A 14,491-nucleotide genomic window follows, 5' to 3' on the forward strand; every position below is an offset into this window, starting at 1 on the left:
TATAGATCTAGAAAACTTAATTTCCTCATCTTTGATTGCCTACTTACAAAAAAACTTGGGGAAAATGGTCCAACAACTGAGCAAGATGGGCAATTTGGCCGCCATATTGATATGCAAATGAGAAGGTCAAAAACTCAAAATTTCGCTTGGGAACCATTTTTTTGGATTCAGCACCCTTGAAATAAGTAAAGTAGGCCGGTTCCTGACTTGTACCCATAAATGCTCCTCACTTTCCCATTTTGGACAATTCCGTCTAGACTATAGTAACTGCAACTCAGTTATTTGACTGACACAGCTGAAATGAAAATGTTGAAAAATAAATGCATCCTGAAGCCAGTAGATTTAATTCAAAGGATTTAGTCTTGTGCCATTCTATGTTTTTCTTCCCGTCACCAAATGTCATGAAAAGACTGAAACCAACAATTAATTTATTCTACAAAGAAGTGTTTGTGTGTGTGTTTACAGAGTCTGCTATCTGCTATTGCTCTGTGTCATGGAGCTTTATTTTTGCCCCAAAAACTGTTAAAAACACATGAGCTGCACTGGATGGCATGTTCTTTCATTATGTTGAACATGAGCACTGTAGTTTACTTTGAGTCGATCCCACATTCACCATCCTGCTGTCGTAAATGTTCACTAGAGCGGCTGCCTCCTTTTCTTTAAGACGTACCGCACAGCCCTATAATCAACACCACCCACCAGGTTCCAAGTCTGCTGAATTCACCATTAACTGGATTCATCTGAATCATTTAACAATAGTTTTTTCATCCAACTTTTACAATATTGCTACAGTATTTTTTTCTTATAATCAAACTCTCAATGCTAGTGTGCATTTGTACTTAGTTTACCCTTTTCCAAGGTTATAATAGTTTTGGATTTTTCATTAATTTTAGTTTTAATTTCGTTGTCATTTTTTGTTTTTAAATTCAGTTAGTTTTAATTAGTTTTCAGAGTGATTTTGCTAGTTTTAATTTGTTTTTATTTTTTGGAAAATGCTTAGTTTTAGTTTAGTTTTTGTGTTGAAAAAAATTGACAAAGACGAAAACTAAGGACATTTTCACTGTAATTTTAGTTAGTTTTAGTTAGTTTTGTAACCACACAATACAGTTTCAGTTAGTTATCGTTTTTTAAAAAACTCATTTTTATTTTTATTTCAGTTAACAAAAATGTTTTTTCAATTCTAGTTTTCGTTATTTCGTTAGTTTTCGTTAACTATAATAACCTTGCCCTTTTCATCCATGTATCCATTACTTTTGTTAAGTTCAATATTTAAAGTGTATATTCATTATTTTTAGCTACTTTATAGACGTTTACACAATACTTTTAGCTAACCTGTTAGACTTCTCTGCTTGCTTCTACTTTTCACACACTCTTAAATGTTACACATTGACTTGAAGCTACAGCTGACTCAATAGATGGATATACAGCACTGTACAGAAGTTTTAGGCAGGTGTGAAAAAATGCTGTGAAATTGAAATGTTTCCAATAATAGAAAGTTAATAGTTTGTTTTTGAGTGAACAGAAGAAATATCTAAATCAAATCAATATTTGGTGTCACCACCCTTTGCCTTCAAACAGTTTTTCTTCTAGGCCTTTTTTCACACCTGTCTAAGACTTTTGCACAGTACTATAAATATATTTATATTTTCTTATACATTTTTTTATTAATTTTACATTGCTACACTGCAGTATTTCCATGTCACTGCTAGAAGAGCAGAAGTAGCCCCAAGAGTACAAACACTGGTTGGTAATCGCTACACTGTAGCACCAAATGTGAAATAATTCATGGCTTAAAATATTCCCCAATGAAATCGCTATTTTAACCTTTTTTAGTAACATTTGTAAAAGCTACATTGTCCAGCCGTTTTAGAAAATTCCAAAGCGTTTTGCTAAAAATCAAGCTTCATATTCTTGACCTTTTTCACATCTTAATGAACAATCAGGCTTGTGAATGAGAGAGGCGGGAATGTTGGTTTTGGTCTTATTCTCAATCTAATTTGTTGAGCAAACCAAAAACAAGGAACAATCACCAACCTTATCCTTTAAAATATAAATATTACTATCCCTTCAGAGTCCATGAAATGTGGCTTACATTAACAAATAATGACTTTCTTCTCACTGTGAGGGCTGCTGTTTGTTTAACATGTTTATTACACACCTACTAAAGCCGTCCCGCTGAAATAAGCCCCCTGGCACGCCCTCTGCCTTTGTGTTGTAAATATTCCTGTGGTATCTGTTAATGTCATTGTTGTTAACTTTCATTATTAGCCCAAGAGTATGATTTGTGGCTAAAGGGGTAGCATAGGCATGTAATGTTAATATTAGCCTAAAGGTTAGCGCTCCAACTATAATGCCACACACACACACACACACACACACACACTCGCACTATTCACACTTCTGATTTGAGGTTTACAGAGGATGACAGCATGGCCTCCAGCTCAGTCACAGACTTTTTATACGCTTTTATAAGGAGAAAATGGAAAACAGGATTTTTTTTTTCTCTTGCAACTAGCAGTCCAACTCCCAGCCAGTCAATAACAGCCCTCAATATGGTTGCAATTAGGAACTCTGTGGAATCGGCTCCCTGTAACTCCTAATGATGGCAAGTTGGCCAGTGCTGCAGATGATTCCCAACTGGAGCATGGCAGTTTGGCCCTAAATACAAGGCGGCGGGTATCATCTCAATTCTGAGGACTAATTTAATATTTTCAATTAAGGAAAAATCTGCCCTCTGCCATCATCCCACACTCCTTCTCTCTGCCTCTTCCACTCTGTAGTCTCTGTTTGTTTATGTTGGGTGGACGTGGTCTTCCTGTCCATACAGATGTATGTAGAAGGTGTATTTAAAAAATATTTTAATCTGCCTTTTTTGGAATGCCTAATGCTTGTGCAATGTATAGTAACTTCAGCTGTACACTGTGCATAAAAATATCAAGCTGAAGATGTTCAGATAATTATTGGTGGTTTAATCACCAACAACATCCTCATCCTTCAGAGACCGTTAAAGGGTGGTTTGGATTTTTTTGAGTGGGGTTGTATGAGGTACTTATCCATTGTAGGTATATTATCTTATAGATATTATTATATTATCTTAAGAAGATGGCGGTTGGCTTCAAGTTTGGAGAAGCAGGCAGGAGTACCAGCATGAAGGCTCAGATTACTGAACAGCAAAACATATTCTAGCCAGCTAAAAATGCCCATCTAAAACAAGCTGTATGCTACCTTTTACTTTTTTTGTTTTGTTTTTATACTTTACCTTGACGTTAGATTGCCCTTTCTGACTGGGAACTATGGGTATAATCTGTCATTTTACCTCACACAACATGGGAGTTGCTGGCCTACTGCTGCCTCAATCAATTAAGTTTGTTTGGTGAATCTGAACTAAACCTTTAAAACCCTCCAAACATGACGACGTGCCCACTGCCATCCACTGTACACAGTCTTCCACAGCGCTGTGTCAGTGCTGGAGAAAGGGCTGGCTGCTCCCATTATCATTCTGATAGCCAAAAATGCTCCATGTTGTTTGTATTTCTTTAAACAATCACAATCCTCTACAGCAGGGGTGTCAAACTCAAATACACAATGGGCCAAAATTTAAAACTTGAATAAAATCGCGGGCCAACATTGAACAAATAAACCTTTTAATATATACCAAACATGTTTTGCTTTAACATTAAATATGGAACCAGCAACGCTTATAAACATACAATATATAACTAAATAGTGCAGACATGCAAAATCTAATTTCAAATAAAAAACACATCAATGTCATTAATTTATTAAATAAAAAATAAATAAAAATCGTATGCCTCTTTTCAATTTGCTTCCTTCTGATTTAAATATCAAAATCAAGTTTTTTCAACAGGTTAATACATTTAAAAATAAAATAACAATAATAAATCTAGTATTAGCAGTAAATGCGCCGTATAATACCGGCGGGTCAGCTTTTATAGTACAATAATAATATAATAATTTGATATTGGCTTGATATTGAACTCATGCAACCTCATTTCAAAACATCTGACAAGAAGAACTTTGTTTCCTTCCTGTTCTCTTGTCAGTCTGCTCTCTCCATCTACATGTATTAAGTAGGTTTTCAGCTGTTCAGCGGAAAATTGAGACGAGATGAAGGAACGTGTGTGTTCTCCAGAAATACCTTGCACAGTAGCGTTGAACTGACCGTTGATTTATCATGTTTGACAATATTAGAATCTCAACTTTCTGTGCTTTAACTTCTCCTCGTTTCCTTGCAGCGAGCAGAAGCAGCTCAGAGAGACACGGAGGCGCTCCGAGAGCAGCTGTCCTTGAGCAACCAATCCCAGCAGGGCAGCCCGGCCAAGGCCGACCCCGACACGGTAACACGCCTCGCTGCTCGCTGAGTCACTGCAGCGCTGAACACAGAGCTATCGATAGGCTAAAGATCAGATTTAACGCTAGAGGCGATCGGCTGATTAAAGCTTCGATGTATGGATCACCGGTCCCAAAGGTCAAGCATTGGAGTCAGCAGCAATGCATTGATTTGTTGACTAATGTATTGATTTCCAAGAAAGGTTACCAAGGTTGCATATGTGATTGGGGTATTGATTTAGTGATTTATTGAACCCATTTGGCAGACCGCAGAGGTGAAGTATCAGCTGCATTGATCCCTCAGAGATGGGTGGTTGTGATTGGCTGATTGATCTAAAGGAGAAGGCCTTTTGAAACGATGATCAATACATTGATCAGCTTCTGTCCAGCATACAATACTGATTGTTGTATTGATTGATTGATTGATTGATTGAAAGTATCTAAAATCAGCTCTTTGTATGGGCAGTTCTTTCCATACTGATATTGATTTGATTTTGCTCATTAGATTAAAACTTGGCTCCTGTTTCTCCTTTAGGATCAGCCGGCGGAGGTGGCGTCCAGCTCAGGTCTGGAGGCGGAGCTCAGGGCCAAAGAAAGGGAGACCGCCCAGCTGGTGGAGGATGTCCAGAGACTGCAGGCCAGCCTGACCAAACTCCGAGAGACCACCAGCTCCCAGATCACCCAGCTGGAGCAGCAGCTCAGCAGCAAGACCGCCATTCTCAAGGTAGCAACTTTCTTCTTTTCATTAGATTTTTACGTTTTCTGAGAAGACTATTTCTGTATTCTTGTCCTTTTCCTGCTTTGTTGTGTATTCTCATCACACCTGTAACTATATTCACACTTTCACACTCTCTGCTCTGTTATCTAGAGTTAAGTCTCTGAAATAAGCACATGACACATAAAGATCAAAGGATTGCTTTTATTATTAAATTCATTTTCATGTCATTTCCTCCTTTTATCTACAGGAACTGGAGGAGAAACTGCAGAATCAAGCTGACTATGAGGAGGTGAAGAAGGAGCTGAGGTGAGGAGTGTGCACGCGCATGTCTGTGTGTGTGTGTGTGTGTGTGTGTGTGTGTCCAACACTGACCTATTTATTGCATGCGTTTGATGTTGTTAACAATGTTAAACAAGATGCATGTCTTCATTTAAGATGTGTAACTCAATTGAGTGCCCTTACGAAGGTGAAGCTTGTATGTCTCTAGCTTTATATTCTCTCTGTCTTTCTTTTTTTGTCCTTAAAGAGACAAATATAGAAAAGCCAGTATGCTACAATGTAAATTTGAGTGGGTCGTATTTAAATTACATTTTCTACAGTTTAAAAACAAAATGCATAAGCAATCTGCATAATTGATTTCTTCATTTCTAAAGAGAGTCTTTGGTTTTAAAGCTCCTGCTCCAAGTAATATTGCTAAAACTGATTTCTTATTTTAAATAAGATTTTTCTGAAAGACTTTGATACATATTTCCATTGGAAAATGGTTTAAATTTTAACAAATTTTGTGACAAATTTGTTCTCTCTTCACAGTATCCTCAAGTCTATGGAGTTTGGGACATCTGATTCTGCGCAGGTAAAAGTTACATACATGATCTTATCTTCACATTCTGTTTTTTTTTTAATTTTGAAAAGCCTCACTTTAATTTCCATTCTCCATGTCCCCTCCATCAGGACTCCTCTAAACCTCTGGAGGTGCTGCTGCTGGAGAGGAACCGTAGTCTCCAGTCTGAGAGCGCCGCTCTGCGCATCGCCAACACTGAGCTCAGCGGTAAGTCTGCACTAATGTAAGATTATGGTAAGGGCTGCAGCGGCCAGGCTGTCCACGCAAAACCGTCCTTCAGACCAGCAAAAACGTAAGAATGTCGACAGAAGTGGAGTCCAGTATTCATTGGAGCTTAGATGAGGTTTCAGCTGCATCAGGTTGGTGCATACATACTGTATGTATGTCTGTTATTTTTCTCTGAGAATACTTTATAACCATTTATTGTTGTTTTGGGAATGAATTGCAGTCATGGTGTCCACAGTATGCAAAAGAAATGCAAAACTTTATCATGGTACAGAAATGTTTCTGTAGTCACATAAAGAGGAAGAACATGCATACCTGGTGTCTGAATACCACAGCAGGAAGTCGAGCCCAACAGTAACAAAGTTGCAGCACACAGAAACGAGGACACCATACTCTCAACCCTACATCAAGCTCCCTGCAACAGTGTTTATGGGTTTGAAATGTCATGGCTTTAGGCTTGAATAGTTGAATAGCTTTGAATTGATTAACATTCACAGTAAGGGGAGCTTACTGTCTTACTCAATCATGTTACAGTCTCAATGGTTATGCATTAGAATAATATTTCTTCCAGCGCTTCCATCAAGATGGATTCTAGTAGTTACACGACTGAGGAAATATAGTTTTTATCTATGTTTGTTTTGGTGAATGTATAAATGTAATCAGTCTAACTACTGGGGAAAGAAGTAAAGTAAGCAGAGCTGCACAGTCTGTTTTCTGGTGACATGCATCTGTTTTCTGTTCAGCCATAAAAATTGTTTTTCAATTCAGTTTTATTGCTCCATTTTTTTCCTGGATGTATTTTTTTTATGAACTAAAGACTATGATGCTGTATCTACAATGGAATAATCCAGTGTTTAGGAGCACGCTGCAGCAGCATGGAAGAGGACTCACAAGGTGTATTGGCTATCTCAGGATCATTTTACCCTGTCCAGTTACTTCCACTGTGCCTGCGAGAGAGAGAGGGAGACAGGGGGGAGACGAGCCCTGGGCCAAGCTAATCTGCCTAAGTGGCACAGTGTCAATTGTTTTGTTTGTCCTTTTTTTCTTCCAGGCTGTGGCTTACAAGAAAGGTTGAAATCACAAATGCATGGGCACTTTGTCTGGGGGGGTTGGCAAAAAAGGAAAATAAAGTTCACTAATTTGGAAAAGACTTGATTAAGATAACTTTTGTTATTTTTTTTTTCTCTCTCTTTTTGGAACCCCTTTTTTGTTGACTCCCCCATAATGCATGGTGTGTTTGACCTTTCTTGTAGGGTCAGCCGGGCGAAAAGGGACAGAAGAGTCCACAGCGAAGGAGGAGACCATGCCCAGCGACCCCTCTTCCTCGCCCCCTCCTCCCCCTCCCTCTCTTCCTTCCTCCTCCCAGCTTCCCCTGTCTCGCACTCATACGGACCCCCTCAACACTGCCACCACCACCAGCAGCGGCGAAACGCACCCTTTCAGTCCTACGGGCATTGGACAGGACTTCTACTCCCCCGTGTTTCCTCTGGTGGGTGGTAAGATGGCTTTGAACTCCCTGATCCAGCGGCAGCTGCTACAGACCTTCTACTCCAAAGCCTTGCAGGAATCGTCTGGAATCCCCAGTGGGGCTCTGCTGTTCACCCCCTTCACTCCAACCCTCAGCTCCATCCCTACCTCCACCCCCGGCTCTGGGTCAGCTGCCATCCCTCTGGCAGCCAGCAGCCCCCAGCCGCCTCCCGCCAGCCCAGACATGGCTCCTGTTAACGGGAGCAGCACCGCTGGCAGCGCCCCGTCCCCGTCACCCAGCCACTCTGACGCCACCACGGGAAGTATTTTGGACGGGGAGGATATGGACACGGCAGAAATTGCGCGACAGGTGAAAGAGCAGCTGATAAAGCACAACATTGGCCAGCGTGTGTTCGGCCACTATGTGCTGGGACTGTCCCAGGGCTCGGTCAGCGAGATCCTGGCCAGACCGAAGCCGTGGAACAAGCTAACCATCCGAGGGAAGGAGCCCTTCCACAAGATGAGGCAGTTCCTCGCCGATGAGCAGAACATCCTCGCACTGCGCAGCATCCAGGGACGGCAGAGAGGTAAGGCTGTATCTTTAATGTGTCTGTGGATGCGTGAGAGAGAGAGAGAGAGTGTGTGTGTGTGTGTGTGTGTGTGTGTGTGTGCGTCTTGCATGTGTACAGCCCTGCACAGAACCATTGATTAGCTTGTCAATATGGACTAGCTTTTTCTTTTTCTTTCTCTTTCCTAACTCCCATCCTGTGCCACACCTGTGTGTTTTGAGTGAGTTCCTAGTCACGCACTGATCCCAAGAGCCTCTCCTAGCTATCGTGGTCAATACAGAAACCTTTCACACATCAATAGTATTGATTGTGGGAACTAGGAGGAAGGCAGGGGTACTGTTAACTACGGGTAGATTCGATTAGCCCGGGCCTGCTTTTGTTAACGCATCAAGACATTTCTGATTGAAGGTGGTCTCAACGGTGCACAAAAATATTACAACCTCTAGTCCTCTAGACAAAGTCTGTGTTAAAAATAAGACTGCAGTTAGTATGCCCATCTTTAATACTTCCTATTAAATAATGTATATCTCACTACTCTGTCTTAGCAGTAGTTCAATTCCTGGTAGAGGTTTAATTCATACTGGGGCCACATATGGTGAAGATCAATGCATTTATAGTACTATAATGTGCACTGGATGGAAGCATCCACACATTTCATAGATTTGCACAGCATTATAGGGCACCATATAGTCTAGCTGTAAAAAAAAAACAAAAAAACACACAAGTGCTGTAACATAGTGTGTGGTATATTGTTTTTAACAGAGGGCTCAGGCCAGCCCCAGCTTAGCCGAATGTTTCAGGACGTTCCGAAGCGGAGAGCCCTCTCCAATACAGCTTCACACACAGGTCTGTCCCTTCACACACAGATTCTAGCACGTTCTGTCTGTGTGGCATGTTTGTGTTGGGGTGAAGTGTATCTATGGTGTGTGTGTGTGTGTGTGTGTGCGTGCGCGTGTGTGTGTGTGAGTTGGCGTTTATTAACTTGCGGGCAGGCATACAGATATACATGTGCCTTGAAGGTAACCGCACAGTTCCAGTGATTTGCGTCAAAGGAGAGCCAGCATGTGTATTTAGGGATTTTATTGGTAGTTGTTATTCTGTGGGGAGCATTTACTGTATGAACCCTGTAGCACGTGTGCATGTGTGAGCTCCAAAGGGACCAGAGAAATTATGACAATCCCTCCAGTGTAGTAGCTCAGTGGTGGGAATGTTGTTTTTTTGTGCTGTGCTCTGGTGTAATTATTGGATGTCCTCATAGACTCTGTTGTTGCTCTCTTCACCTGCTCTCTAGTTGCTTATCTCTGCTTCTTAATCTGACAAGATTGTTCATCTCCTCCCGTTCCCTCTTCCTCTCCTTCCAGGTAACATTACCGCCCGCGTCCGCACCCCCGAGGCCGGTTCAGATGAGGCTATCAAGTCGATTCTGGAGCAGGCCAAAAAAGAGCTGCAGGTGCAGAAAGCTGGTGAGTCGTAGTTTCCTTCTCGTCTCCGGAGGACTGGGAACGTTGATGATGATACATTGTGGCTGTGAGTGTTTGTCGGTGTGTCTCATGACGGCCCTTTTTGTTTCTCCTCCCTCAACAGACTTGTCCCATGCTCAACCCTCATATGCAGGACTGAAAGGAGGGGGCGGAGGCGGGATAGGAGGCGGAGGGGGCAGCGGATCAGACGAGGCTATCCGCTCCATCCTAGAGCAAGCTCGCAGAGAGATGGAGGCCCAACAGACTGCACTGGAGCCCCTCCTCAAAGCCTCATCTTCGTCTTCCTCAGCGTCACTATCTCAGAGGGACTTCCTGAGCTCCTCGCTCACCGCTCCCCTTCCCCCGTACAACCCCCTGGCCCTCTCCCTAAAGAAGCCTCCCAGCTCCCTCCTGTCCTCCCCCTCCTCCCCGTCTCCCATCCTGGACTTCAGCTCCAGCGTGAAGAGAGAGAGGGCGTCTTCAGGGATTGACATGTCTATGGACGGAGTGCTCAAGCTGGGCCGGAGCTCCGAGGGGACGGTCCGATCAGGAAGTTCTGGAGGAGTAGGTTACTGGAGGGAGCAGTGGTGGAGCAACATGCACACAGACCCCCGCAGGGCCATCTCCAGCCAGACAGGGGAGGAGAACCACCACCAGGAGGACTCCAAAGAGGTGAGGCCAGGCTTTTTCTGCCCTACTCTGTTTTTATTGCTCTGCTTTTACTCCGCAGTGGTTGCATGTCTGAGTCTTCTCCGTCTGTGTGTTTCAGGGAATATTGAGTGACAGTCTGTCTCGACACAAACCGTGGAACAAGTTGAACCAGAGGAGCAGAGAGCCATACCTCCGCATGCAGCCGTGGCTCAATGGAGACCAGGGGCAAAACACACAAATCCAGCAAGCTCAGAACCAAGGTAAACAAATCACACACACACACACACACACACACAGCAGCAGATAGAGTACATAGATTCACACAACCAGGCTCTTTGGGCTAGAGCATTACTCTGAAAGCCTGATTAGAGCTAGTGGCTAGTTGTTACTGTCAGTCTGTCACTCACACAATCCCCCCTCCTCCCCCCAGTCCCCCCTCCCTCCCTCCTCCTCCCACCATCCCCCCATCCTCAGTGCTGTGGCAGTGTCAGCCAGCAAGCTGCTGGTTTGTCATGTCATAGACAAGTTAGTGTTGCAGCGCCAGATGGCAGCTCTGTGTGTGTGTGCGCGCGCATGTGCGTGTCTCTCTTTCTCTCTGGGGGTGTAAACAGCAGCTAATGTACACTGACAGCTCCTCATGACTGCTCTCTTCCAGCCTGCTGAGCTGCACAGCAGTACTACACAGACACAGACAGGGAGATGAAGGAATAGGAGGAGGAAGCCAAAAAAGCTTCAAACTGAAAACTTAAGCACCTTTGCTGTTTGTTTAACAGGAATTAAATTAGTTGATGTAGTATGACTGAAGTCCCTCCCAAACCCAGCAGGGAGAGGAGATGAAACTCTGTTTTCTTACATGGTAGCATGTCTGCTAACCTGTGTGATATCTGTTCTGCTCAAGCAGAGGGTACTCCTAAGACATCAGCAAGCTGCAGCCCCGCTCCAGAGTCCCCCCTCAGTTCAGCTGAGGAGTCCGTCAACGGCCTCGGAGGAGATCCACTCGCTTCTCAGTCCTCCGGTCTCAAACCTGCGTCTGAGGATCCCTCAGGTGGGGAGTCTCAGCCCGGAACCCCGCTGCCTGTTCCTGGTCATTCGGGTTTAAGCATCCAGGAAATGGTCGCAATGTCTCCTGAGCTTGATACTTACGCCATCACCAAGAAGGTTAAGGAGGTGCTGACGGATAATAACCTTGGTAAGAAACACAGGAGGTGCTGCCTGTGCGGTTTAGTTGCTTTAGTTTCCCCTTCCCTCCCCAACGATGAATTATTCAGCCTTTGAATCAGTCTATGAAATGACCATTTCATTTCCCCCTCTCTCTCGTCTAACCAGGCCAGCGTCTGTTTGGGGAGACTATCCTGGGTCTGACTCAGGGTTCTGTCTCAGACCTGCTGGCCAGGCCCAAACCCTGGCACAAGCTCAGCCTGAAGGGCAGAGAGCCCTTCGTCCGCATGCAGCTCTGGCTCCAGGACCCACACAGTGTGGAGAAACTGATGGACATGAAACGCCTGGAGAAGAAAGGTGTGTAGTCAGGGCTAAAAAATGCACAATCCATACAGAGGGAGTCTTTTTTTCCTAATGAACAAAAGACAGAAAATAACCTTCATGTTACCTGTTTAAGCATGCGTTTATTTTATAAATACATTCACAAAAAAGCACAAGGAGCAGCCTTTGAATTACACATGCACATCTGCACACACAATATCCTTTGTGCAGGACAGCAGAGCATGTTGTGCAGATCACAGTCATCTTGGTGTGATGTCAGTACCAATCAGGACTGCAGACATCACATACTGTATTAGATGTGACAGCTAGGGGACTGCCGGGGGCCTGCTTACTCACAGTCATCAGCACTCCTCTTCATCATCCTCATCATCACGATAATCACCAGTGTCTATAAGCTCGTATTTTTATCATTTGTTAGCCCATAGCTCACTCTATCACTCCATCATTCTTTAGTCCCTTCTGTTTGCATGATGCGTTGAAGAATCAGCAAAGCCACGAGGAGCCCCCTCCTCGCTGCCTCTCAGTGACCCCTGACTGCCCACTTGAAGCCCCTCTGTAGTGATGGGATACACATATTTGAACCTGCCAGTAGGCAAAAGCATCCGGGATCAGTTTACCCTCCCGATATCACAGACTACGCACAAGGGCAAAAAACAGAACTGACCTTACACCAGTGTGTTTGGGGTTTGGGTGGGTGGGGTGACTCTCCATTCAACTTTGCTTCAGATTATTGACCCCAAAGTAATGCATCCAAATAGCAACGGGGAATAGTCCTGGCCAACAGCAGAGCCCAGAGGAAAGACATGGACCTAGTCTAGAGTAACCATATTTGACCTCTCACCCTTGCGGTACAAGCCTGCGAGGCAGCACACAACTTTCAGAGTGGTCTAACCTTGCTCTGAGGGGTTTTTCCCTGCAACACTAATATATCTGGCAGCGTGTATTGGGGTTGAGAAAATGTCAACCTCATGCAAAGCTGCCATGAGCTGTTCATTTTCAGCTGCTGGTGCCCCGAGTGAATGGTGCTGCTTGTTTGCTTTAAAATGGAAGAGATGCTTTTATTGTTAGAGCTCCTGAGAAAGACAATTGCACCACCTAGTGGCTGCTGAAGAGAATGATTAATAGGTAACACAAAGAAAAGAAACAAAAGTCTGTTTTATGCTGATTTAAACTGACTCCTGTGGGAAAATGCCAGTACAATTGCAAAATACTCTAAAGCAGCATAAACATTATAGAACAGCTAAAAAAAAGTGCAACTAATAATTATTTCTACTGTCGATTAAGCTGGTTATAGTCATGATTGTTTTGGTCTATTGGATATCAAAAATTGTGAAAAAAAGTCCATCAGTTCAATGTGACGTTGTCTTTTCTGGCCAGCAGTCAATAAATACAATTTAGTGTCATAGAACATAAAGACAACAAGCAAATATTAATGTTTGAGAAGCTGGAAAAAGTGAGTTTGTCCCATTGTTGCATAGAAAATTAAGTGATCCGTTATAGTAATAATATAAATAATGACTTTATTAAGGATGCAAAAAAGGTTCATAGCACACTAAAAGACAGAAATCAGCAAACTGCACCCACATGGATTGTGCTGATTGATATATATTTATTAATAATCGAGTAGTAAACTGCTTAATTCACAAATCTTTAGTCAGCTGATCCATGAAGATGTCATGCTCCAGCCTCTGTTAACTACAGCACAGAATCTAAAGAAATTACTAAAATTGGGGATTCTAGCCTAGATATAATCTGCTACAGATGATGTTTTTGATGTCCCCATATTAATTTATCACATGCATATATTTTCTGAGGTAATGATTTCCCCTTTTTGTTTTTGTGTCACTGTTCAGCGTACATGAAGAGGCGGCTGAGCTCGTTGAGTGATAGCCATACTGTGGACGTGGGTTTAGTGGGTCCAGACTACATGCAGGGCTCCCAGAGTCCAGGACAGCAGCACCTGAAGAAGCCCCGGGTGGTGCTGGGCCCCGAGGAGAAGGAGGCTCTGAAAAGGGCCTACCAGCAGAAGCCCTACCCCTCCCCCAAAACCATTGAGGAGCTGGCCTCCCAGCTCAACCTGAAGACCAGTACTGTCATCAACTGGTTCCACAATTACAGGTACGTTTGGAGAGAGATCCACTTTAATATGGACCCACTGCTGTGTCGTGTTTTATCACAAGCTGTTCTCCAATTCCACATAAAAACACAACTTGAGCTGTGTGTGTTATAGTGAAACTATGCATAGGGTTGCAGTTGATAACCTTATCTGTGTAGAAATAGAGAGTTTTGCATTTCACTTTGTGTTTGTGTGTAACAGATCGTGTGGTTTAGTTTAGTTTATTATTAAGATCCCCATTAGCTATTATATTCTTCCTGGGGTCCAACAGTATCAAATATACAGTTAAAAACACAAAACATAGTAAAAATAAAAAATAAAACAAAACAAAAATGATTCACATATTAATCCATATTACACACATTTCTACATATATGTATACATCATTACAAAATCTACCAACACATAATACATATGTTGTATATAAACCTTCGTTCTACAGCATATACATTATAATAACACATATCATATCTATAGAAATATACTACATACATATAAATATACTATGTTTTCTTATTTTGATAAATACTGTTTTATTAATATTTTGAATTGCTTTGTTAGTGGTGAGTTTGATATTTTTAGGCAGTGAATTCC

General features: G+C 42.7%; 1 protein-coding gene across 3 annotated transcripts in view; it reads left to right on the forward strand.

The window, feature by feature from the left end:
- The window catches only part of cux1b (cut-like homeobox 1b), a 73,914-nt gene that overhangs the window by 46,163 nt on the left and 13,260 nt on the right, over positions 1-14,491 (forward strand). The window contains exons 10-22 of one of the 3 annotated variants that reach the window (XM_059330687.1): positions 4,257-4,358; positions 4,886-5,074; positions 5,316-5,374; positions 5,879-5,921; positions 6,020-6,116; positions 7,388-8,188; positions 8,933-9,016; positions 9,532-9,633; positions 9,755-10,302; positions 10,400-10,541; positions 11,183-11,470; positions 11,608-11,796; positions 13,635-13,899. In XM_059330687.1, coding sequence (XP_059186670.1) covers positions 4,257-4,358; positions 4,886-5,074; positions 5,316-5,374; positions 5,879-5,921; positions 6,020-6,116; positions 7,388-8,188; positions 8,933-9,016; positions 9,532-9,633; positions 9,755-10,302; positions 10,400-10,541; positions 11,183-11,470; positions 11,608-11,796; positions 13,635-13,899 — 2,909 coding nt within the window. The remainder of the gene's footprint in view (positions 1-4,256; positions 4,359-4,885; positions 5,075-5,315; positions 5,375-5,878; positions 5,922-6,019; positions 6,117-7,387; positions 8,189-8,932; positions 9,017-9,531; positions 9,634-9,754; positions 10,303-10,399; positions 10,542-11,182; positions 11,471-11,607; positions 11,797-13,634; positions 13,900-14,491) is intronic. The other 2 variants (XM_059330688.1, XM_059330689.1) reach the window with 2 other exon arrangements.

This window comes from Centropristis striata, chromosome 4, assembly GCF_030273125.1.
Source record: "Centropristis striata isolate RG_2023a ecotype Rhode Island chromosome 4, C.striata_1.0, whole genome shotgun sequence".
Taxonomy (NCBI): Eukaryota; Metazoa; Chordata; class Actinopteri; order Perciformes; family Serranidae; genus Centropristis; species Centropristis striata.